This window comes from Tetrao urogallus (genome assembly GCF_951394365.1).
Source record: "Tetrao urogallus genome assembly, chromosome: 14".
NCBI classification, from domain to species: domain Eukaryota; kingdom Metazoa; phylum Chordata; class Aves; order Galliformes; family Phasianidae; genus Tetrao; species Tetrao urogallus.
Window position 1 is genome coordinate 9,726,740 of NC_136827.1, and position 26,472 is coordinate 9,753,211.

Below are 26,472 nucleotides of genomic sequence, written 5' to 3' on the forward strand. Positions count from 1 at the left end.
CTCCTGTCATTATGCAATACAAATTCCCTCCTGTTGACACCAATGTGACATAAAGGCACGTGGAAAAGGGAATACAGAGCAACTGCACAACTGTCCACTAGGCAGAGCAGGCAGTGTTGAGCTGGTCAAAGCATGCCATCAGGCACACTGGTACCGCAGTGACGACTTTCCTACAGCCATTCAGACTAAGAATGGAAAGTGAATATCTTCCCATGGAAATATGGACCCAATACCTCCATTTTCCATAGGGATGTAAGAAAATATATGTAACAGTACTTCCAGATAAACGATCGTACCTATTTCTTCTGCCACTGCCTCAGCTAAGGCCCAGGACATATAAAGCCTTACACATACAACTCCTTCTAAAGCCACAGGCACTGATACAGATCACATCAATGCACCTCTGCATTCATCAATGCTGCCCTGCATTCTCTTACCTTCTCCCAGGTCTGGGAAGTGGGCCGGTGAGTACAGCTCCGAGCTGTCGCTCTCCGAAGGGCCAGTGCCCTACAAATACAAATCACAATTCACCACTTGCAAATCAGAGGTGCACACTCCTCAGCCACTAAGCCTCTTTACAAATGACCTCAACAACTACTTCACAGCATGAATTCATCAATAGTTAGCAACTTCTCAAGAAGACGTTTGGTTTGTCTGTCTGACAGATCCCACACAGAAAAGTCAGGCAAGGAGGAACGAATGCTGAGTTTGCCAGGTCCCGTGCTCTCCAGCATCCCTCACTGCTTCCTGAGCTCTTCCCAAAAGGCTACTAACACCCCAAGAGCTGCTGGGAATAGAGACTCTCTTCTGGTTTTACATTTTTATGAAGCCTATGATTGAATTGTTCTGGTCTCTGTATTATTCAAGCACAATGACTGTGTTAAGACTGCCATGGAGAAAGAGAGAATGAGAAAGGCAAGAAAACTGTTATTAACCAACCTCAGAAACAGCGATGCTATGTCTTGTGCACGTACAATGCCCAATATTAGTCTCTGTTACCTGCTTTTTCCAGATCATGTCACTGGGTTTTGAGCATTTAGCAGAAAAGATCGGCAATTTATTTAAAAAAAAAAAAACACAAACCTGAGTCCAGACCTGCATGCTACATGTGTTACAACTCCAGCCTCTACCCTGCTACAAGTTCTATGCTTACTTACCACCCATCAGCCAACTTGGGAATGTAACAAATGAAATACTATTCGGAGAGCATCTGACAGAAAAGGAGAAAGCCTTAGGTTCAAGTTACAGTGTAACATAACAGCAATTCCCTGTGACAGAAAAGCTCTGCCCACAGCTTCCCAGCCTGTATCCAGATGACTCATTTTTCCATATAAATCAATGGGGAGAGGAGACCTCACAGCCAAAACTCCCCAGTCCCCATTACAAGTGGGAAAGGGTGGGGAACACCTCTGTATTTAGCAGATTTCTTCACCATAATGCAGCAACCAGCACCTTTGGGAAGGGTGGACCTTCACTCCTGGGCCACAGCCAGCAACACGCAGCGCACTGCCCTGTGCCTCCTGCTCAGCAGGGCTGCTGCCCAGGCTCATTTCTATCTGACTTTCAGAAGTACTGGAAGAAAAATACCTTCTTTGGGGGAGTCCACTCCTCCTTCTTTGGCATAAAGGCAGTGTCCAAATCATTGGATTCCAAGAGCTTTTTAGTGGGCTTCCTTTGACGCTTGCTCTCAAAGTTTCCTGCAATAAAATTCTTGTTAGATAAATGGGGATTTTCTTAGCTTCAGTCACACTAAGACCATTAAGAAAACGCCAGCCAGCGGTTCTGAACAATCAAATTCACCTTGTCTTTTGGAGCACAAGCTCCCCAGGGAAAAGAAACAATTACATCTACAACCTGCACAGAAACAGACCTCCATTTGGACCACCTTCAGGCATACCTCAATATATAGTATTAAAAAATCCATCCATGGAATACAGACCATGAACTTAAAGCCAGTAGGCAACCATCCCGGCAGTGCAATTCACATCGTGATTTCACAACTGCTTTTCCAGCATAACCCAGCCCTTCCATAATGACAAACACATCCCTGCCTCTTCCTGCTCCCATTCCCACAGCACCCACATCAGCATTCACGCTGCACACAGTGAACAGCCTGAAGGGCATGCTCTCAGACAGAACCTCCTGGGACGAAATGCCCCAAGGAATCCAGCTGTAGGAGTCAGCCTCCAGCTCAAACTTTGTGCTAGCCATTGGGAAACAAGGGGGGAGACAAGGTGCAAGACGTGGGCAGCAGTAAACCCTTAAAACAACCAGGAAATTGTGATGTTCCGTGTGCAAGGCACTCCATGGAAACAGCCTGTTACCCATCCTACCCTGTTCATCCGCACCCTTAATCAGCTTGGCCTTGTCCTCCCTACAACACACAGCTCTGCACGCAGCAACAAAGACGTCAGCCACCTTGTGGAGGGACAGCACATCACTGCTCCCTGCCACAGCTCTGTGGGCCTCAGCAGTGGGAAGAGATGCGCTGCCTCTGCACACTGCACATCTGCAGCCACTGCTGCACTGCATCTCCAAGCTCAGGTTCCCTCCTTCAGTCATTGCAGGTTTTTCGCTTCTACCTGTCACCCCTCTGCCCCACAAATAACAGACTGACCTCTTGCTGACTGCAGGTCTATTATTACATGTACATAAGTGTGCCTACATATATTATCTATCTACATTTATAATTACATAAATATTTACAAATACATGTTTTAAACAATGAAACAAAATGACTGGCCTCTCAGAACAGAAACAGCGTTCTCTACAAGCTTACATAGCCAAAGCATTGGAGCTTTGACCTTGGACAAGTCTTTAGACAGAACAGTAACTGCAGAATCACAATGAGCCACTTCACCAGGTCACACATCTCACCTGCCCCTCTTTTCTCCTAGCACCAGTAATGGCCTCTGAATAAAGCAAAGCAAACAAAACGGAGATCAGCAGCTACTAACCTTTTTACTTCGGCTGAAGAAACATTTCAAGTGAACTCATGACACGCTCACTTGTGGGAGCACAACAACACAACCTCCCACTTACCTGATTTCAGGAATCTCTCCTCTGCATCTGGAGAAGCAGAAACTTCGGAAACGCCAGAGGAAGACAGCACAAGCTCTGGGAAATTGGACTGTCCTTCTATGAGCTGCTCAGCAGGATCAGAGGCGTGGGGCTCTAGTTCTGAGAAGGAGCACTCAGCTTCAAGGATGGGAGGGGACTCTTTGGTTGAAAATGGAGTTGAAACCAAAGGACTGGGCCCCCGCTGCATCTCTCTGTCAGGACTGCGCTGTGCAGGAAGAGCTCCTTCAAATCCAGACCTTGCAACAGAGTTCACCTAACACAGCGAAACACGTTGGTGAAAACGTTCACCCTGCACAGCCTTGCATGCAGCATGAGCGCTCAGCAAGCAAGACCAGGCAAAGGCACGTAAACTGGAGCACAACAGTAAAAGCCATGAAGAGCACATTTGCCTTAACCTACCTTTTGCAATTGCTCCTGGCTTTTCCTTGACTTTTTCTTGGGTGCAAATAAGTGATCATATTCTTCTGCATATTCCAGAAGCCGTTTACTTGGCTTTCTAAGGCGTTTCCTCTCTGAATGTACTAAGAAAAAGGAAAGCAGCTTCAAGACTGTGTTTCTGAGATTATTACAACAAAAAATCCTCCTCATGACCCGCAGGTAAGAGCTGCTCCTGCCTTCTCCTTCAGACTCTATACAGGAAGATCCCTAATACACTCTTCTAATATTCGTGCTCCCTATTTCCCCAGCCCTGACGTGGCAGGTGGGATTGCTAAGGACCATGGCGACCTCAAGCATTTCAGACACCTGACAGGCTCCTAGCAATGTGACCCAACATCACCTCACACAACGTACACTTAGCCTTCTAGTAGTACTTTCCCCAAAACCTACATCTGTTAGAAACTCAGATTTGTCACTCTACTTTTCCTGTCAATCCAAACTCCCATGGGTTTACGTGCAGGGACATGGGAAAATGCTGCTCTCCCTCACACACTTTGGTTGCTGGCTCTACCAGCGCCGTGTCTGTCCAGCTCCTTCCCTTCCCTCCTCCCTAGCACATTTTCTCATGTACTTCAAGAGCCCTGAATTCCCCATCTGCTACTGCAAGCCTATTTATTCCTTTTGCTTCCCAACAACAGGTTCTGTGCTCAGATCAGGACGTGATGAGGGAGCTAACTGTCCTCCCAAGAGGCTGCAAGATCCTCAGGGCTCGGACATCTTTTTCTTTACGCTTGCACAGCACTGCACCATTGCAAGGGAAAAGCCTGGCACCAGCTATTTCCCCAACACAAACAGAACCAGAGAGAGCTCCAAGGAAGGGCCCTGGCATTGTCACCTCTAGTCAGCAAGCTGCACAAGCAAGATGATGCTTATTTAACTTTCTCAAATACCTGTGACTTTTCCTCTTTATTGGTTTTCACAATTATTCTGCCTTACTCCAGAAGACTCCTCCTAGCCACACCAACATTTGTGGTCTCCTGGAAGGTTACAGTAAGTTTTCTACTCTTTACTTCCTTTTCCCATGCATTTTCTTTTATGAGCAGAAACATTTTATTAAAAAAAAAAAAAAAAAAAGCATTCCAGCGCAACACTTGGGATGTTGGACAAGATTGCTACACCTTATTGTGGCTTTGTGGTTAAACAGGTAGGAAAATGTCAAAGTTGGCCAAAAGAGAAGAAAGGAACCACCTTACCCAAACACAACTGTTTTCAGCTGCTAATAACCCCCTGCACAGGTATCCAGGTGCAACCCACGTTGGCACACAACCAGTTCTAGGCCTAGAGTCTTCATGAGTGACTACTGAGCATCCCAGAACCAGCCAGCAGCACACACAGCACTGCAGAAAGTGAGGCTTAACTGCGTTGTTCTTCCCCTCAAATGATTCCTGTACAAACGCAGCCTGAACGGCAACGGCAAACCAGGCACCTTTCAGAAGCTGTCACTGTGCAAGTTCTCAGTCAGCAGACGCGAGCAGCCCTCGCTTCTGCCTTATGTAGTCTAAACCCCACTACCAATTCCGCATCAAAAATACGCCGGATGTTGCTTTCAGCTACAACGAGGACTTGCATTGATCGAGCTCAGTACAAATTACACAGTCGTGAATGCGATCTTTTGTGGCCCCTTCCACGCCTGCCTGCGGAGGAGGAGGATTAGTCACGTCTCCTCACAGCGCTGGCACAGGGAGGAAAGCCACTCTCTTTTGTGAGCAGCACTTCTAACGTCTGCATTGCCCTCCCTGCTTCCCACATAACAGGCCTTGTCCAAAACAAAAGGAGGAAGACACGTTTCCACCCAGGGAAACACACAGCATTAACTTGCTCCGTCAGCCCTGCCTCGGGGATGTCACAGCAGCTCCTCACAGGTGTGCTGAGGGCAGGGGCACAGATTGCACCGCGGCTGCTGACCTGCCATTCCTGCAAGCAGCCCCACAGCCTGCGCAGCCCCAGCCGTTCCGTGCTGCAATGGGAGCCACCTGTCTTCTGCAGCAGTTCCTCTCCTTTTCTCTTAGTACTGCTCCTGCCTCTTAGCAGCTCTCCTCCAGCTCTCTACAGACTCGCACTTTTCACCTCTCACCATCGTGCAGGGATGCTTCAACTCCAAACCACCTGGAAGCCACCAGAACACAGCTGTGCCTTCGTGCACACTAAGAGCTCGCTCCAGGGGGCACAGCTCCTCCGTGCAGCTCCATCCCAGAATGAAGCACACTTCCCATAGCCTTTCTAAAGCATTAAGTCCTCAAAAACACGCAGCCATGGCCAGAGTAGTCAGTAAATGATTAAGCTTGCCATGATTTCAAAACAGGATTTTTACCCGGGGTGTTACACCCTGTGGGTTCATTTTCTGTGCCTGCTGTGACATGCCTTGGTCCTGTGACCATGAAAGCCAGATGCTGACTTCCCTGTACTGAAACAGGTGTGCAGCAACCACTTGCTAATGGCACAACGCATTGGAATGGGCACACAGGGAACAGAAGTGACAAAGCACACCCAGGTTCTGCATGAGGCCCATCACTCGTTTACTGGTAAACAATTCAATTTTGTTTGGCAAAACCTTTGTAAAAAAATAATGTTAGTGTTTTCACAAAGGCTTGCCCCCCGAGATTCTTTGAGAATGGCATGTGTTAAATGTGGTTCTGCTTGACCTAGTCCTCTCCCTCACTGTGTTCATTGTTTTGTCTGTTTTGTTGAGGGGGGCGGGGGGAAGTAGTTTTCACTGCGCTTCTGTTTGTTTGTTTTTGCTTTCCAAACAAATTTCCAGATTTAGTACCCACAAGAAACTCACCCACATCTCTGTGGGAGAGGCTGACCCTGTTCACCCCTCACTTCTTTCTTCCACAGCCACCTCCCTTTGGATGAGGTTGCCTCCCCTGCACCCCAGGCTCCCTGCAGCCGTCCCCGTCTTCTCCCCTTTACCCTCAGACAGCCCCACCAGTGCCACGAGTTACAGAACGTGTGGGGTTCCTCACTTCATTAACAGCAGCTAACAAACTTCCATACTAAAACACAAAACAAAACAAACAGCAAAAAGAAACGTGCTGTCTTAACGAAATCCTACGCTCTCAATCAGAACTTCCTAGAGCTGATTTATCTGGCTAGGACCAAACAAAAAAACAGCTGTATGAAGGGATACACTGAAGGAAAAAAATCCTTCTGATAGTTTTACCTTTCACCGTGGGGGAACTACTGATGTTATATATTTAAACTCTAACCAAAAGCTGAGCAACACTCCGCCATCACTCCATCTTTCATTCTCTGTGCTTGAAGAGTCCCCCCAAAAAAGCCACCGCATCTCTTTTTCTTCAGCTCACAGAAATACATACACCTCCACGTTGTCAAACAGCCCCCAATTCTGTACACTTATACTTTAAATGAAAAATTATAAAATGTATACAAATACACATTCTGGCACAAGTCCAGCTCCCTTACCTTGTGTAGAGAATTCAGACTGGGGAGCAAAGTTGCCAAGCTTTGTTTCTGAGTCCATCACACTGTTGTTTGGCTTACCACATACATTCAAACGTTTCTCAACTAAGTCTAAACGATTCTCATAGTCCTGAACTGTTAGGTCTGCCTCAAGCACCTTTGAATGAGGGGAATGCCTACGTCCCAAGCACTCATTTCCCTTCAGTGAAAAGCCATGAGAATTCAGGCCAAAGGCACTCTCCAAGTTTCCTTTTTCCCTAGATCTACTGATGTGCTTATTAGATCTAGCACTGCTTTGGTTAAAACGCTGCCATCGCTTTTTAGGTGCTACGTGATTTACATCATTAGCCTCATCACCAAGAGAGCTCTCACTATTTGCCTCTGAATCCAAGTCTGGACTCTCCCCATTTTCAGCAGAAGTGCATCTCTCAGTATTTCTACCAGCTTCGGGTCTCCTTCCAATACGACCTAAATTGTCATCAGATAAACAAGCAGAGTCTTCATCAGTTGAATGTTCTGTTAAATCAACAGACTCTTTCCTCCCAGTATCTTCTGCTTCATTACCTAGAGGACTGGGAACCGAACCGTGCACGCGGAATGCATGTTCTCCTGAATCTCTGGATAATCGACTTAACAACTTACTTGGCCCTCCTGGTTTTAAGTCCTTTCTGTTTGAAACTGTTTTATCTCCAAGCTTTGATGACTGCTTAGATTTTGAACAGTTGCGTTTGGGCACGCAATTCGTGCCATTTGTCCCAGGAACAGCGGCATTGGCGGGCTCCCTTTTGCCAGTACCAATCCCCGGTAACTTGGTCGGAGGATTGCGTGCAAAGGAGGAGTTGCTTATACTGGAGGAGTTCGGATTGACCGTTTCCTGGGCACAATCTCCATTCTTTTCTATTTTAAACGGGGGACCTACGATAGACAGGGATGTCAGGCCGCTCGCAGAATTGCCTCCAGAACCATCTGCTGTGCTGGTATTTCGATACGGGACTATGTTCTGACCAGTCATCAGCTGCTGCTCTTTCGCCTTACTGTCATGAATATCCTTCAACATCATCAACAAGGTGCTGAATCTGTAATTTGGCTCAATAGGCAAACGACCGTGACCAGAGGCGGAAGAGAAAAGTAAGGGTACTGTGGCCTTTGGCGTGCCAGAGTCGCTGACATCATCGTTCATGGATCGATAGGAGAGCTCCTTCAGCTCTGACAGGACGTGTTTCACCACAGCTGTTTCTATTTCAGCAGAATCCCTGGGTTTCTCGTGCACGTTGTTTAACAGTTTCTGACCATCAACTTTTCCGCTTCTCGGAAGAGAATCTCTCTGAAGGCCAGAGAAACCTTTGGTATCAGAAGAACAGTGATTCAGGCCGCCCTCCTCTTCTGCAAGAGAAGGCTCCAACCCAGCAACCTTTTCTTTATGTTTGCATTTTATACTCCTGATCCGAGGCAATTTCATGTTTTTCAGTTTTAAGGTTGTTTGATTTGCAACAGCAGACCAGGAACCGTCCTTGGAAACACTTTGGGGAGTAGCGTGCTTGTTTGCTAGGGAAAGATTGTCATTTCTCACATCTGAAGAGCACTCAAGAGCTGCCAGTGACATCTCAGCATCAGAGGAGCCTCCTTCAAGTTCCCCGTGTGCAAATTCAGCATCGAGTCTGCTGGTCACCGAACCTCCCAGAGGTTTGCGATCTCTGTATGACTTCTTCCTGGCCCTCCTGCTGCTTTTCTGGGAAAAATACATGGAAAGCTTAATGTTTCCACTTGACGTCATAGGAAACTCCTTCTCCATTTTATCTGAAGAATCGCTAACTTCAAGAGTGCTAGAGGCTCTCTCTGAACTTTGGTCCACGGTATCTACATCGCTGTTCCCACCATCTGAAAGGGAAGAGGATGAATCCGATTCAGTTTGCTTTTTCTCAACACCAGCCTCGGATGCAGAATAGTGTATTTGTAGCTTGGAACTGCACAGAATGCCCAGGGAGCTTTTCTCTCTCTCCAAAGATGAGTTGGAAAACAAATCCCCTTGGAGCACGTTCTTCAGGGCATCGCTTTTATGACTCCCATAGTCCGACTTTAAAGTTATATTTTCAAAACGCCTTTCTCCAAAGGAGGAGAGCAAATGGTTTTCCCTGGTGCTGTTGGATGCTGTTATGCTCTTTGCAATCCGGCGAAGTTCATGAGATGCATGCTTCTCTGGTAGGTCCCCGACAATCATGTTGTTAACTATGCTCTCCGGTGTTTCTTCTTTGATTTCTCCCTTGGAAGCTTCTTCTCTCATGCCACTCTTTTTTACTCTAGTCCTTTTTCTGCTCTCTGAGCTCTTTTTCACGTGTGGCTTAATGTGCGATTTTCCTTTTTCATTGGCTGAGTGTTTGGAGTCAAATGCCAAGGATTTAAAACAGCCGTTCAGCTGCCTGTCCTTTTTGGCTCCAGGGCCATTGGAATAGTATTCCGGCTGCGCTTCCTTCTCGCTGTCCAGCTCGCTGGAGTTCTGGCTGCACTTTTGATCCTCTGGCCCCCCGAGAAGCATGTCTTCTGCCTGTCCAACACTGACTTCCCATTTAGCCATAAACCTCTGGGGAACCTTAAAGTTGGAGGAGACAAAAAAAAAACAAACAAAAAGAAAGAAAGAAAAAAAATGAGGGGGTAACCAACAGGATAAAAAGCGAGATAGAGACAGACCAGGCACGGAACAGAGTGACAGTCCTGCATTCTGCACCTCTGAGACAACAGACTGACAGAGGCTGTGCCTAGAGATGCAGAAAACAGCTCTCCTGGGTAAGCAGCCTGCACTCCTATCAAGCCTAGTGAAAATCCTCGTGCATTCCCCAAACACCAAAACAGTCCCTGCAAACACTGGTGTCCTGGTGACCAAACATCCCGGCACGTCAGCGCATCCCAAACACGACGTGTGTGTGGGGAATGTACATGGTATGGATCCCTGGCACAGAAATGCACGTTAACAGCCAACAGGCCTCTCAACACAACTGCAACATCATTTTCTCAAAATATTTGAACAGCCATGTTTGCTTTGCTTGTTCTTTGCTTCTTCCTGCATCCCTTGAATTGGGGCACAACTCCACCCTCCCTCTCATCAACTTACCTTGGTACAAACATAAAATCTGTACCACATTACACTGTAACAGGTTCAACGTGTCCTTTACAGAGAACTCTCACAGCTTCAACTCCACCCTTAGCATAAAATGAAGGGCATGCTGCATACCAGACGGGAACCCCTGCTAAACATCTAAGAACAACAAAGCCACAAACTTGATTTTTATCTGCACACACCGCTCTTGGCTGCACAACAGAAAAACAGAGGATCCACAACACTCCTAAAAACCAAAATCTATTCCACTGCAGCAGGAACAACTCAAATTTCTGATTCTTGTCCCCTAAAAAAAAATTAAATCCACAGCAAAGCAACAAATGATTGTCTTAGCAGATTAACACAATTTTACAGGGTCCAGTAGCAAAGCAGCAAAATATTCTCAGCTTTGCAGCAGGTCTTGGCTTCCAGGTACACAAGCCTGGATATTTATGCAAGCCACACATGTTTGGTTTCCTCTGCTGCAGCCACACCGGCGCTGTAATTTACATACAGGGGGAGATTCTAGCAAGGAAGCATTTTAATTTCTGGGAGCAGAAACATTTCTTGGTTGCATGTGACAAACTGCTGGGGAAGGTGGGAATACAGGTAACAAAGCCCTCAGAAAAGCTACTGAGCATTCCCTTGGTAGCAGACGAGCCAGAAAGAGAGCACTACACCCAGGAAGCTCACATCTGCAAGAGCACGTTTAATCCAACGGCTTCTCACTAACATTTAAGTGCTGTTAGAAAGAAGGCAAGGACACTGTTAGTACTATGTGCCTACCTGCTCTCACAGGAATGCTTAGTCTGCTCGCTTCATTTCAACCATTTTTAAATGCGAATTTCTCCAGTTATGATTCTAAAGACAGGGAACTCTGTGTCACGTTACGTTACGCTGGCTACAGTTGCTCAGGGCTGTTATGCTTGGAAATGGAGATGATGCAACGAGCCACAAAACTCATTCCTACAGGCTCACTGACAAAATGTTTTCCAAGTTAAATTATAAGTCCTAACAGGTTTCCATAAAGAGAAGCAGGACTAAAACCCCCACTGCTTTATCTCCGTCCATGATCTAGTTGAAGTACATAACTCCACCTCTACCTCAGATCAGCCAAAAGACACTGCAAGAGAGCACAGGAAGTTACTTGAAAGCACACCGTAATTGGCATCAGGAGAGGGCTTACTGCAGAACAAACCTCACGCTGACAGGGACCTGACTCCTCTGCCTCTCAGAGCTCTGCAGGGCAACAAAAGCAACAGGCCACACCCCTACATAAACATAAAAGATAGCCTAGAAACTCCCAGCTGCTGGTACGCTCTGCTGGCTACAAGGATGCAAAGAACCACTCTCCGGCCCTGCTGCAGCAGTCACTGTCACAAAAGCAAACTGTCAAAGTGCAACTCCAGGCACAAAGGAATGATCTTTATTGTGCAGATTCAGGAAATCAAAAACAGAGAAAGCAGATCTTTCACCTTATGTTTGTAGCCTTTTTCCTTTTGCTTTCCTCTTCTCCGAAGAACAGGCAGCTCTTCAAACTGATGTTTTCCTTCAAACAAAACGATAGCTTTTCCAGCAACCCAGGCTTTCTCTGAAGGCTCTCCTAAGGCATCCACGTAGTACTCTCGGTATGGCCTCCGATTGGAAACTATTCCAAAAAATTTAACAGAATTAACCCCTTGCACACAGCAAAACAAAGGCAAAAATCAATCACAGAAAGCAGTAGCAGTCTATCAGTTATTTGTACAAAGCTTTTTGCTTAGTGACATTTCCACAGGAATGCCAGTTCTGGCAGTTCCTGGTCAGAACTCAAGGAGATCCTTCTGCATTGCTCAATTCACCGCTTTCTTACAGTGACTAGCAGGGCTAAGATGATCTGTTTCCCTAGAGCAAAGACTGCAGTCTGGCTGCAAAACAAAATGGGAAAATATCCAAATGCTTTTTTTTTTTTTTTTTCCTCGACAGAGGTAACACACGAGGCAGCCCACTTCTTGCTGCTCCTCTCTGCTGAATGACTGCACAGCCCATCCGCTTGGCCGCTGGGAAGAGGAAATGGTGCACCAGCAACTCCCAGAAATAGGATCCTGCTGGATAGCATTTACCCGTGCAGGCTGTACCTCCCCCTCCACATCTTGCTCCATACTTTGTTAACATACAAACCCTTATTTTGGACATAAGACATTAACAGTAGTGTTTAAATAAACACCCAGATGCACGCACTTGCACACTACAAGCAGTACGTGCATCGTGACAAAGAGTCATTTATAAAAAGTTAATTCCCTGCTGTGGGCACTGTGGTGCACAGCCATGGAAGAAAACCATAAGGGCACAATCACAACAACTTCCAAGATTTTTCAGAGGCGTTTCCTGAGCAAGAGCACTTCATGGGCATGAAGCAATGAAGAACTGAACCGGTACAAGGTACTCTGGTGAAAGAGGACACGTTTCAGGAGCTGGAACAGCACCAACAAGGCTTGAACACGAGATATAAACTTCTCTCTGCCACGTGTGCTTCCTGCTGTCCTGGGAACACCTTCACCAGCTGAACATGCAGCCCCAGCTTTGCAGCCCCTTTTGTCTGTGCTGCCTCCTCCCGGGGCACCCGCACTGTGCCAGCAGCCTGGCACCCAGCAATGCCAGCCCTGACACTCTGACCAAGCACAGGTAAAGGATGACGAATGCTGACTGGGGCAAAAATCAATCCAAGGACAAAGATGACATACCAAATCCATCTGCAGAACTGGGACTCAAGCCCCTGTCTGAGCTTCAGTTTTCCAGCTCCAAACATCTCTACATCACTCAAGAGCTTGTCAAGAAAAGGCAAGCTGCTTTAAACACAACACCACGCCTCAAACGAGGAAGAGAGGAGCTTTTTGCACAAGTGATGAGTTTGAAGCAACCTGCCTTATTTTGAAGGGCTTGTTCCCATGACAACGAGAGAGAACTAAGGCAGAAGGACCATGCTTCCTACAGTGTGTGCAGAACCCCACAGCTCCCCGCTCCCAAAAGCACCTGAGTTCAGATCCACCTGTTCTGCCATGCACCACTCAGGGAGGTGAGATGAATAGATTACAAAGAATAACAACTGGAAATCTTTCCTCAGAGCTTTCTTCATCTCAACATGGATAAAACACAACAGGAGATTCTATTACATAGCTGGAGAGTAGACTGTGCTGGAATTTGTTAATAGGATGTTCCCTCCCTGCAGAATTTCTTTATTAGAAATTACTGTGCACAGGCTGAGAGGGGATTGCTGGACAGATGTACGTATTAAATCCTGTCCATAATTTCATCGTGGATGGTAGGACACAGGACAACACAGGTGGATTCAGGCAACATCCTTTATGGTAATTTGAAAGCTCAAAAGGGACTGTTTACACCTGCACACTCAGTATTATCTACAATAGGATGAATACTTCCCAGAAGATGAAGAAGAAACTGGAAAACCAGTAAGAAAGACTACAGCAACCAAACCTGCAGTCGACGTGAGCACAATACAGGAAAAGCTACTTCATGCCTCTAGAGAAATAGCACACAGTTCTGAGTCTGTGGTCAGTAGAAAGGTCTATTCATTCCCAGCACTTGGTTCTTAGGCTGGGCTGGGGAGCTGTCAGATGCAGAAGGCACCATTCTCTAGGGATTTCCCATTACTCACAGTACAAAACAAACCAGAAAGGGAAAACCGGAAGAAATAAATAAGCCTTTCAATTTGTGGCAGTCTCCCCATGGTAGCCAATATGATCCTAAAAGCAGTGTGAGAGCTTTCAAATAAAGAGCAATTCCCAAACAATTACTTCTCCTCTGTTCTCTTCACCACATATCTATGCTCCTCCATCTTCATACTGTGTGACTCCCATCCTTTCTGGACTCTACCCTCTTCTTCCCTGTGCTCACACACATGCAGCTCAGTCTTATTTCCTTCCATCCCTTTCCCTCACACTCAGCTGGCTCTTAGTCTCACTAACACACTATGCCCTAAGCTTTCACACATGTGGCTCCATCACAAGGTTTTCCTGATATAACCCCATAAACAGCCCCCTCTTCCCAGTGCCGAACAGAGCCAACAAAATCACTTCCTCTCACACGTCCATGTAACACCTTAAGGCATTCAGCAGATACGCTGCTTCACCCCAACTCCACTTCAAAGCCCCTCCTGCCTCCTCATCCCCAGCCTGGCCAGCTCTCCGAGTTACAGAAGGGCTTGGGTTGGAAGGGACCTTAACACCCATCTATCCCAATCCTTGCTGTGGGCTGGCTGCCCCCCACCAGATCAGGCTGCGCAGGATCCCATCCCGCTCATCCTGATGCTCACCCTGAGCACCCCCTGGGATGGGGCACCCACAGCTCTGGCCAGCACTGCCAGTGCCACACCAAGCTGAGTAAATAATTTTTACCTAACGTCTCACCTAAATCTCCCCTTTCAGTTTTAGCCATTCTCTCTTGCCCTATCGCCATGAGACCATGCAAAAAGTCAGTATCTCCTGCTCATAAGCTTCCCTCCCCACTCGAGCCCACCCAGCTCTGTGTGCCCACCCTTTTCATACTGCTCTACGCTGCCCTCGCTTCTCTGATCCACCTTTCTCTCCATATCTTTGTCAGGAAGCTGCTCTTTCTCCTGCACTGGCCTGCACTCATTCTGGATATTCACCCCTCTTATGCCATGGAAACCAAAGCCTACACATTCAACAGCTGCCTGTGCCACTTCCTCAGCTTTAGCCCCATCCTCCTCTCACCTCCCTGGTGTAGTTCTGCTTCACAGATCAAGGTCTTCCTTTTTTTTTTTTTCATTAATAAAGAACTATACAACTCCCCTACTTTGCAGTCTGAGTAGATACAGTACCTTTCATTTTTGAGTGACAGTCCAGCACTGGGTCATGACAAATTGTGCATGGCCACCACGGGCGTCTGTTGAACTTGGCCCAAACAAGATCCCCAACTTCATACTTCACTGGAGTAGGTTTCTTCTTGGCTCGGATCTTTGGGGAAAAATCAGAACACAAGAAATCACTAAAGCTCCAGATGCTTCTAAAGAGCCTTGCCTCCCCCTTCCCTGTATGCAGATTACATCTGGCCACCAGAGATATTTACATGAAAAAGCAAGTCCTGATTTTACTTAGTGGCTCCTACACCTTCAAAGAATACCATCATTCTTCTGATCCTTCTGAGAGAACAAAACAATAAACTAGGGTTTGATTTTATTGGATTGGGTTTTCTTCTCTTGGGCTTTTTTTTTTCCCCTTCCAGTGAGGAATGTAAGCTGGTAAAGGACTGCACTCAGAGTTCATCCATTTGTCAGAGCAGGGCAATACCTTGAGTCACAACCAGCTCCGATGACCTCACTAACACAAACTGCTTAATTTCAGAGGTTGTGATGTGCAGAAAAAGTAATGAAAGACAATGAATTATTCCTGACTGGAATGAGGTGATGAGAAGAGCAAATAAAAGAGCAGGTACGTACAATGCTAATGACTGTCTCACTTCTTACATATGCTCAGGAAAAAAACCTTTCTCATAAAACATTTGAAATCTCATGTAACTACAGAGGAAAAAAAAAACACTTTTGTTCTAATGTTGGGTTTACGTGACCAGAACTGCCATTGCTCTGCCCCAAGAGCAGCAAAAGTGCAAAACACAGACCCATCTGTTTCCTGCAAGGAGCAGCTCTGTGCAGACACCCAAAAGCACTTCAAATCTGCGGGCACTGCAGCAATCAGGAGAACACCAAAACCTCACAACACAAACACCCAACAACACACATCCCTAACACTGCTTAGCCATTCCTGCCTCACCATCGCCAAGCAGAGAGCAGATCCCTCTGCTTCCCGACCTTCTGGTTGGACACCATGGCACCAGCAGCACTGGGGCTGGGGTGGGGATCCTGGAGCCGCCCTGCATTGATGAGCTGAGCCGGGACGGAGCGCTGGAGGTTCCCACATATCTGCTCCTGTTTGCCAGCACTTGCTGATGACCTGTCCCGGGTGGTTTCAGCACTATAAGAGCTCTGAGCAGTGCTGCAGGTTTTTTAGCCAGCAAGCATCAGCAATGTGCTTCCCATTAGAGCTGTCACGGCACAAATATGCACCTTCTCACTCCACATTTCCATTGTGCTCGCCACTCTTTAAGGCACATCTCCTGCAATTCACAGTTCAACATTCTAGTGGCTAAACCACAACAGATCTCTCCAATAAACGGCATATCCCACCGCAGGTCAAGTTTTATGGGATCTCTCCACGTGGTTCTAGAGACTACAAAAGGATACAGTTCTCTGTTACATGAAATAAAGCAGGTAATTACCCTATAGACGCCATTGCTGAAATTCCTCTCACTCAGCCATCAAAAGCCATTCAATAACTTATTTCTGAGCAAGAGCTCGGGAGGGCAGTGGGAACAGGCACGGCAGTGGGAACAGGCACGGGGAGGGGGCTGCTGAGCGCGGGAGGCAGAGGTGCAGACCTGATGGCACTTCAGACATTGATGCTTTTTCAGATGCAAACCCACTTTTTCTCCCTATCAGTGCACATGCTCTTCTTGTAAAGGAAGATTACCCAAGATATTTTATGCATTTTTCAACGCCGGGTTTCAAGGTGTGCGTACATACTGTAACAAAACGAAACTCCAACCTGCTGCAGAGTGCACACAAGGCACCTGCATCCCAAAGCTGTAATCGCAGTGCAGTCAGCTAGGCCAGCAGCCCAGCTATGTGCGGATTTGCCAAGTCATTCACACTGATTCACCTGAGCGACGCCCCCAGCCCCCGCCTGGAGGCAAGTCTGCATTTAAATCAACGCTTTGTCACCCTCCCATACCAAACACAGCCGCCCAAGGAAAACTTGGCTTTCAAGAAGCTATTCAAAGACAATGCTTCAGCACTTAACTCTCTTCCCAAGCATCCAGCAGGCGTTTCAGCGTCAGTCTGTCCGCAGCCATTCTCATGCCTGCCTTGTCCCTTCCCTGGCAGCTACAGAAAGCATCAAGAGGATGCAGGCTGAATTCTTACACTGCTCCTCCCCTCCCTAAAAGTAGTAGTTATTTCCAGGTATAAGTCTTCTCCTTTTGACTGCAGTGCCATGGATAACTGCAACCCTCAAAGCATGCATTCCTTTGGTCAGAAGGAAACAACAAATTCCCCTCTAAGTACAATTACACTAAGATTAAACTGGTAATAAATTCCAATGTCCAGAACTTCAGCCCTGCAGCAAGGATGACTTTTCCATGAACTAGAGAAAGCCCCACTTTTTCTGAACTCATAACCAAAGTACCCAACTTCAGATGTAGCCCTTACACGTGCTCAGAATAATTAACGTTTATCCACAGGGCATTAAAACGTTCACGTGTTTAAAGAACAAAACCAGCGAGTGGCCGCACTGAGGGCAGGAGCTGTGCTGTGACTCCAGTGGAAATGCACTGCAGAGATCTGAAGGAGGTGAGCGGGGCAGCGAGGAAGGACAGCACAGCGACCTGCACCATCTGCACTCACCGTGACAGTCTGTGTTCTCACAGCCGTTCTCCCAAAGGGAGTGAGCGCTGTCTGCTCTCTTATCAGCTGTCTGGCATTCATTTGCCGTTCAGATGAGACAAGCTACAGTCTCAACTTCAGATTATATACAGTATTTCAGACCGTTTCGTGTTATTTTTGGAGAGAACAAGAACATATATTGTGGGTGTTCTTTAAACAAACCCTCTCCACCATACTAGACCCTCAAGAAAAGCACCGACTGCCGAGAAGGCGACCCTGAGTGAGGTGCATGACAGGACAACACCAAGACTTCTGCCTTGACAGCCATCTCCAGAATTTGTATTATGCAAAAACACATCAGCCTCGGTAACTTGCTGAGTGAAGCTGAGCGTCAGCTCGCATTTCATGACATATTCTAAGTCCTCAACTGTCTTTCAGCAATCTTCCTCCCTTTAAAATAACCACATCATTAAACAGCAACAAAAACAAAGCTTGTCCTATGCCCGCTCTCAGCTCTGTCACCTCACACTGCCGTTCAACCCATTAATCTTGCTGGAAAAAGCAGTGCAAAGCACAGGAACACACAAGCTGCAGGCTGCACCCTCCTGCAGCACCCACCATCCCTGGAGCAGCTCGACTGTGCTGCCACCTCCAGCATGGCACAGCCACAGGCACCACGTGTCCCAGCAGTGGGAGTGGGAAGCTGCCATCCCAGCAATGTGCAGGGACACCCAACTGTATGCTCAGCCCACAAGGCGAGATTTTCTGTGCTATGCACCCCAACAGCTCAGCCTGACAGGGCTGCACCCAGCACGGCCCTGCACACTGGTCATTCAGACCTCCTTTGGAAAGCCGTTATGGAAAACCAAGGCCGGAAGAACCCTTCTATGGCTTATTTCTTAACTATAAGCACAACATTATTTATTGAGTAAGACAACTGACAGCAAATGCTATTGGAAAGGCTGGGGCAGCAGGACAGGCTACGCAAGAAAGATGTTGAAAAGAAAGAAGGAAGCCCAGACCCACAGCAAAAACAGATGCTGTCTGGCCTGGCACAGGTGAGAGCGTACAGGACAAAAGCCAGGGAAGGCAGGAGAAGGCAGATCCATACAACAGTTAAACAACAGAGTACAATGACACTAACAGCAGGCAGGGCAAGACTGTGCATTTCCTCGCGTATTTCCTTGAAGCACAGCAGATGCCTGCTGAAGGTGCTGCAGCAGCAGCCTGGGGTATCTGTGAGCAGATCTCATAGCAGGAGCAGCTGCCAGGTAGTAGTGAAACCCCGACCTGAGTTGGAGCACACGGCAATGCTGGAAGCAACACCCAGGGCTCTCGCTGAGCCTCCCCTTGCTGGAGCAGCCCCTCTCTGAAGCTTTGGTGAGAGTCAGTCTCCTGTCTCCCACCCAGATTTTCTTCCTTAAGGCTCACTGATCAGGAGCATTTTCCCAAACACGAGGAAAAGAATGGCAGCGAGTTCCCCCGATTCTAACCAGAATCTGGTGTTGCTGAATCTGAAGCTCATCATTCCAGCAAAGAAACACTAACAGGACAAACCTGGGACATAGAACTCCTATGCAATGTCTGCTTCTTACATAGTTTAAAAATAAGACTCCTACCAGAGTCCTCCTCTTCCCTCCAGCCTCCCATCCTGATGGGATCCACTCCAACTTCATTACTTCACTCAGCTCCAGCACCTGTGCCCCAAGAAATGAATGAATGCAGACAGGAGAAGATGGGACTTGGGAAAGGATCTGTGCTCGTGAATATGTTGTGTGAAAAGATAAAAAGATGAAATGAAGAACAACAATGAAGCAAGATTAAGAATGGAAATTAATGACTGCTTGCGATGAAGTAAAAAAAAAAAAAAAATTGACATTAGAAAAGATTCTTTTAAATAAGCTTCTGTGAAATCAAAACCAAACCTGACCAAAAAAAAATAAATGAATATTAAATTATACCTGCTTCAAAGCTTAAGCAGTGTTTGGAATGAAGCAAAAAGAGGTCAAAGTGCACCCGTGCAGGTAGAGCTGTGCTGGAGAACGCCCAGAGGGAGGGCCAGCCCTGCACGGGAAGGCTGAGCATTGCAAAGACAAAAAAACCAACCTACCAACACCACAACGACACGCAAACCACAACACCTGCGTGATGAAATCACCGCACCAAGCGTGCCGGCAGGCGGTGACGCAACGATGGAAACCAGAGGCCTGCTGGAGAGCCACAAGCAGCCCACGTCACCGGGACCATGGATGCGCTTGTCCTCCCACAGGAGGATCCCTGGGGACCGACCTCAGCAGCCAGGGCCCGGCCTGCCCTCCGGCAGCCTGACCTACATCCACCCCACAGCACACATGACCTTGTATCTGGGACGCCACCACAGACAAGTGCTCGATACTTGCTCATTCAGTGCTCACTAGTAGAACACACTGCAGAGATGGTGATTTCCTGTTCTCCGTGTGCGCCTTGATACGTGTCCTCTGGCTGGCTTTTACATACCATGGCCCAGGCTGTACAGCCTATAAATGGAAAGGCTGCTAGGCACGTAAGCAATGCTGTAAAAGGTTGAAATGAAGAGAGTTGGTTGCATTACACTGAGTATTTCCTGAAGCAACTGTTTCAAGTTCAGGAGTCTCAGACAGAAAGGCAACCAGGTAACAGCATCTGTTTTCACTGCTTTCTTAATGGTGACAACGTTTGCTTAGGAACTGAACAGAACAGCAGTGTGATATGAAGCTTCGGGACTTCGGCATCGCAGTAACCAGAAACAAACAGCAGCAAGATGAGAGGCAGAAGGAAGGAGGAAGCGGGTGGGAAAGGGAACAGACTTCTCCCAACACCCAACGAAGAAAAATCCACAGACACAGGGCATTTCAGAGCACTGACAGAGGATGAACTATGCCTGGCACTGCCCACATGCGCTTGCTTATCTGCGTGCATTTCCAATGATAAACTAAGTTTCCTTTAAAGCCGGGTTCTTTAATCCACACTAATTGTTTCAAGAACCTCACTAAGCCTCACAAAGACACTGCCAACTAATATTTTCTTGCAATCCATGAACTGGTGAACAACTGAAATGAAACCAGGTTGTCAGATATGCCCGATTTTCAACCGTGTTTCTGTGTTCCTTTATTCTATCAAACCATTTACAAGCAAGGCATCTGATAAACGCAGCGATCGCTTTCAGAAACAACATTTCAAAACCCACGAAATGAAAGCCGTATACAAATTGCACAGAAATATTCACTGTGACTTTGGCTGCAACCAGGAAGATGCAGAACCAGAGAACAGCATGTGTGCACTGCAAGGAGTGAATGTCTATTTGAAACTCAGCAACCGAGAACTAGCAGTTGGGGTACAGTGTACGTGCAACCACTCACACTTTTGTTTCTTAATTTAATCCCAGGGGCTTCTTTAAAGCAATGAACACTTAACTGGGGCTTGCAAGTTTCCTTTTGTGCAGAAATTATGATTTCTCCCCAGGCGATGGGGGGTGAGATCCCACATTGTTAATCACAGCGCACTGACAGCGCTGAGACAGGACCATAACCTCCCCAAAGCCAGCAGGTATCCTCATGGAACTCCATAGAAGCATTTTTCCAAGCAACAACAACAAAGAAAGATGATAAACATAACACTCAAAAGAAGATTTTAAGATTTCAGTTGCTTTTGCTGAGATTTCCCTACTAAAATGAAATCGGTTTTTGAACACGAGCAGTAACATGGACTTACACTTAATTACCTCTTGTTACCAGCACTTTGAGCTACATCCCGAGGAAAGTTCACGCTTCAGTCAGATCCTGCAAACTTGCATTTGAGAAGGTTCTTAACCCTTCCATTGGGAATCCTGCTTTGTATGCACTCACCCTCATATTGAGCACAGCCAACAAGCTAAGAAGCACCTGATTGATTCACTGGTAATCAGAAACGTGTGGACAGTCATCACATTATCCAAAATAGTAAGCAGTCCGAACAGGTGTTTGGGAAAACCAAACAGACCAGCACCAGGACAAAAGAAGGAACAATTAAAAGCAGATAACCATCCTGCTCCGCACCCTTCTTGCATCAGCTAACAGGAAGGTTTGCGCCTCTCCACCAGCAGTGGGAAGGTAACTCAGTAATGCACTCCCTATCCCAAAACAAAATCTCCATTTCTTCCTAAAAACACCCACACCATCCTCTGGGTGTTGGGTTGCTGTCGCCAGCTCAACGCTTGGGGTTTTGCATGCACAAAAACCTAATTCTGCATATCTAAAAGTGAAAACTTTTAGAGTGAAGTGAAAAGTGAGAAGTGCCCAGTGCAGTGCTTCAATGGGCACCTGAAAGTTAACAGCAACTATTCTGCTATTTTATTACCAGTAAAGCTGTTGTGCTTCTTCCTCCCTAAAGACCCGTGCAGTGTCCGTGTGCAGTCTCAAAGAGCACTCGGGACCATCTTACACCATATGTAACCCACAGAACAAGTTCCCTATCAAGAATTAATGCCTTGCTAAGCAACAAGCAGGCTGCTTCCTCAGATGAGCACCCCACCTGCTCACACCAGGGTTGGACAGGGGCAGCAGTGGGAGGCAGCTGCCTTCCCCAGGTGGGCTCAGCACTGGGAACACTCCCTGAAGTGCCACCCCATGCACATCCAGGCAGTGCCATGGCTGCAATGCAGCACTGGGGGGCTGGCAGATGAACGGACATTTGGGGCCATCAGTCCTGCCACTCGTTTGTAGCTGGACCTCAAAGCAGCTGTGGTCAAATTAGTAAAAGGCTGCTCAGACTGTGCTAGAGATGTGCATAACGGCTTCCTGACCAGGGCAGCTCTCTGCCAAGTGCTGGCACACGAGGACAAGATGGCACACAAGGACTTTTCTCCTCATTATTGTTGCTGTTCTTCTGAAAGAAGCACAAAGTGAAGCTCGATGCAATCTCAGTGGTAACTGCACAAAGTCAACACGGCAGCCCGAATGAGCGCTTTCCCATCCCTCAAGAGAGGCAAAGCACACTCCTGGATTCATCAACGCTTTCGGACACAGAAGAGATTGCTGTGCACCAAGTCCAGCCTTATCTCTGCGGAACACTCAATCACTGCTGCAGAAGCCGCCGTGAGCAGCTGCTCTGAAACAGTTTTCTAATTTGATAAAAACAAAGAGAAGAGAGATAGCAGTGCAGCAGCATCTCACGCTCTGCTGGGCAGCGCATGGCCAGGAGCGCCCAAGGACCAGCTGAACCACAACGGCACTCCCAGACAGGGCAGACCAGCAGATGGGATGCATCCCCAGCCTCAGTGCTGCCGCACACCCCACCAAGGAGCCCTATGACCTGTGCTGCACCAACTGCACATGAGTTCCAACCCCAGAGTGGCCTTCTCACAAGCAGTGCAGCGACAGAGAAGGAACATTGTAACTTCCAGTAAATGTTCCATGCAGGCACGCTGTGCCTACACCCAGCATTGGAGCCTGTGGTGCCTTTCAGGTTTTGCTGCACACCAAATTCAGGATGGTCGCACACCAAATCCAATGCCTGCAGTGTGTTCTGCAGCTCCACACTCTGCACGCTCACCTCCACGGAAGAATGCTCCGAAGCCATAGAATTACACAAAAGAAAGCAATGCTATTGTTGATAGGTCTAAATTCACTATACAAGACTCTGCACCTGGCAAGTGTTTAGGAGTCCACAAATCACCAGAGGTTGAAAACTGCTGCTCTAATTCAAAGCAGATTCTCTCACAGACCTTTTTCCAACCATTAACGTGGAAATCCTGGCAATGCCTTAACCACCATAAAGGACTTAACCCCATTTTACTGGGCAAGGACTGCGCTGTGCAGCACAGATGGCTCTGTGCAGACACAACAAAACATCTGTCACCTTTTCCTGGTATCAGAAGTGACATTAACGTGATGTTTTCACAGACTCCTGATGGACGTGCCCAGCCCTTGCCAGGAACTGGAGTTTCTTCCTTCAGGTGCTTCTGGTCCCCGTGCCATTCCCAATGGCTGTACACAAGAAGTTGTCAATCGCAGGCAGGAAAAGCTGATTTATGTTCTAAGCAACAACAATGAGAGTTAATCGCTACCCTCAACACTGATTTTTAAGTTAATAAGGTGTTTTTAACATACACAATCTCAAGAATAATTCAAATAACACCACTTCTTTTCCTGAGGCTTAAGTAGCTTATCACCCACCGTCAGAGCTGACAGCTCTTGGATGAGATACAGATTTGTTCAGTTAACGTGAGGACATTTTGAAAATGAAACCTTTCCATGTGGCTCTGCTCAACTCCACTCCTGGGCCAGGAAGCACTGAGGTCTAAAGAAGCTGCTCCACAACAGGAGGCGAGGCTGAAGCAAGGAGGCAGGGCTACAAACGGCAGGCACAACAGAAGCATTTTGCCCTGGGGTCAGGAACCGCTGTAACAATATCGCACCGAGCCACTGCCACAAGTTTCAGCAAGGCTGTGGAGGAAACTGTAACGCCATCATTCTCTCAACAACACAAAACGTTACAAAAGCCCCAAGGTCTGGGAGCTGCCCCTCCCCTCACAAGTCACCAGCGAGCAAACAGAAAGCGGAGGGGCACCGGGATCTCAAAGCCCATCCTGTGCCACTGGCTGCTCCCCTCCCGCAGCAGCAGGATGCACCAGGCTCACCGCATCTCGTACGGACCAGAACCGAAATGCTGAGTGAAGTCTGTGCTCCTCTGGCAACAGCCCTACACGAAAGGCTTGACCAAGGGATGACTAATTACTTATGACTATGGACAGCATATTAACCAGGACGTGCCTTGAATGAAGTCTCTCTTACCCAAGCTTGAACTTTCCATTTGAATTTCGAAAGCAGAAGTGACAGGTTTTTGACATTTTATTCCACAAAACCACACCTTTGAGACTGTCCAAACCAAACCCCTGGTCTTGCTGTTTGCAGAGACCCGCCTGGCCCCGTAAGGACTGCAAAGGCATCGATCACACGCATTCCACACCGCGCTGCTTACCAAGAAACCACATTATTTTTGGTAACATCACATGAATAAACAGAACCTAATCAGAAATAGTAGATTAGAGAACAAATACAAGCGAAACAAAAAGAGCCATCGCTGCCAAATGCTGGATAAATGCTCCCAGGAGCCAGCGCTCAGCCCACAGGGACGGCATGGCTGTCACCTGGCCCTGCAGCACACAGCCTTCAGCACACTGCAAACGGGGCACGCTGTGCCATCACAGCCTGACAGCCACAGGCATGCAGGAAATCAACATGCACGGCCAAGCTGTGACGGAGCCTAAGACCGTGCCCAAACCATGGAAACATCCATGTTCTCCTGGATGCCCACCATGGTTGAATCCCTCTGCGAATAAGTTTAGCTCTGCACAAAGCATGGAGGCGCATCTAAACGACAGCAGTCACTCCCAACCCAGGGCCCAGCAGGTTTCACAGCCTTGTGAGGTCCAGCTCTGCACCTTCTAGGAAACAACATCATCCCAGCAGCACAAGCCTCAGCAGTGAGGGTTCTGGGAAAGAGCGCCGGCACAGGACAGTGCCCTCAGAATCGTTTACAGAACGGCAAGGGTTCCTTCACCTCCAGCCTGCCAACAAACGGAGAGCCGCAGTAACGCACACACGGCAGGACAGACACTTTGTAACAGGAGCACGGAGCCGCGGCTACAGAAAGCAATAGAACCCTTCAGCGTATTAGGATTAATCCCAGGCTTAAAGAGATCACTTCGCCGGCCCTTCGTTTTTTAAGCACCCTGAGCATGCTACACACCGTTCGGTTCTGGAGAACCAAACCCCAGCAGCTCCAACCCCGTGTGCATGGGCTCCTGCACACGAATGCACGGCACAAGGCTGCACGCCGTGCAATACCTCAGTTTCAAGCACTGTATACCACGAACTAAGCAGATCCAACATACTTTGTGGGCAGCAATTAAAAAACAACGAGCTGGCAAAGCAAAAGGTAATTAGGTACAACACTTACGTTTGTAAAAAAGCAAAACTTCAACACGAGAATTATACCAGGAGCAAACCGCCTCTCCAACACCGCAGCACTGGAGCTCTGGCAGCAGGGCACAGGGACAGCCTCGGGCCCCAGCGCCCACCCGACTGCAAAACACCACCGCGGGACAACCTGCAAGGCCAGGAAACTGCTGTAGACAGACTGGCATCAAGCTGATAACAGAAAAATGTACAAAGCGTCCATCCATTGCGGTGTAAATAGCTACGATCCAACAGCACCACGGAGGAGCCATCAGCTGCCCCCAGTCGCCCCATTGTCACACCAACAATGGCCCAACAACGGCTTCTGTCATTTGTCTCAAAACCCGGCGCTCTCGGCTTTGAGTTTCAGCAAACCTTAACCATGATTAAGGCGGCTGTTAAGATAACTTCGGAATATGCGCATCCCTCTTAACACCTGAATGCTACCTGGGCCGGGCGTGCCAAGCGCTATTAACAGCCCCCTGCAACACAATGCCTGCCTGCCCACCCGGGATGCGTCCCACAAAGACCGAGTCAAGTGCTGTCCCTTCTGCGGGAAGCACCCTTGGCACTTGGGAAATCGGCCTTTTCAGAGTTCCCAACGACCCAGCGAATCCCGAAAGCTTGAAACAGTCCGAAAGCTGCTGTTTGCATGCTGTCCTGCTGGCAAAACTGAAGGGGCAGTGGGTTTGGGAATAGCGGTTCTGACCAAGAACTGCTGCAAAGCGAAGGAGAAAGTGGGTAAACGGGGTTATCCGAGCGGCCCCGCCAGACAGGCTGCCCTAAAAATAGTGGTGTGGAGCTCCTGAGTTTTGTGTCGTTGTTAGGTTTGTTTGGGTGGTTCTGGTAAGTTGTAGCAGGATCTCAGAGAAAGATTGCTCGAGTCACCCAAAACTAAAGGGGACAGGAATTAAATGCCTGAATGAATAGAGCATCTGAGGGCAAGCCTGGCTATTCCTATAGCTACTGCGTCACATTCAAAATAAAAAATGTGAACTCTTTCTCAGTGGTAACCTGGCACAGGCAAA

General features: G+C 47.7%; 1 protein-coding gene across 1 annotated transcript in view; it reads right to left on the reverse strand.

Moving 5' to 3' along the window:
- Positions 1-26,472, reverse strand: part of NSD1 (nuclear receptor binding SET domain protein 1) — a gene marked incomplete at both ends in the record, with an annotated part of 51,000 nt that overhangs the window by 22,361 nt on the left and 2,167 nt on the right. The window contains 7 exon segments of the mRNA XM_079542600.1: positions 438-507; positions 1,588-1,697; positions 3,043-3,334; positions 3,481-3,602; positions 6,946-9,529; positions 11,509-11,681; positions 14,874-15,009. Coding sequence (XP_079398726.1) covers positions 438-507; positions 1,588-1,697; positions 3,043-3,334; positions 3,481-3,602; positions 6,946-9,529; positions 11,509-11,681; positions 14,874-15,009 — 3,487 coding nt within the window.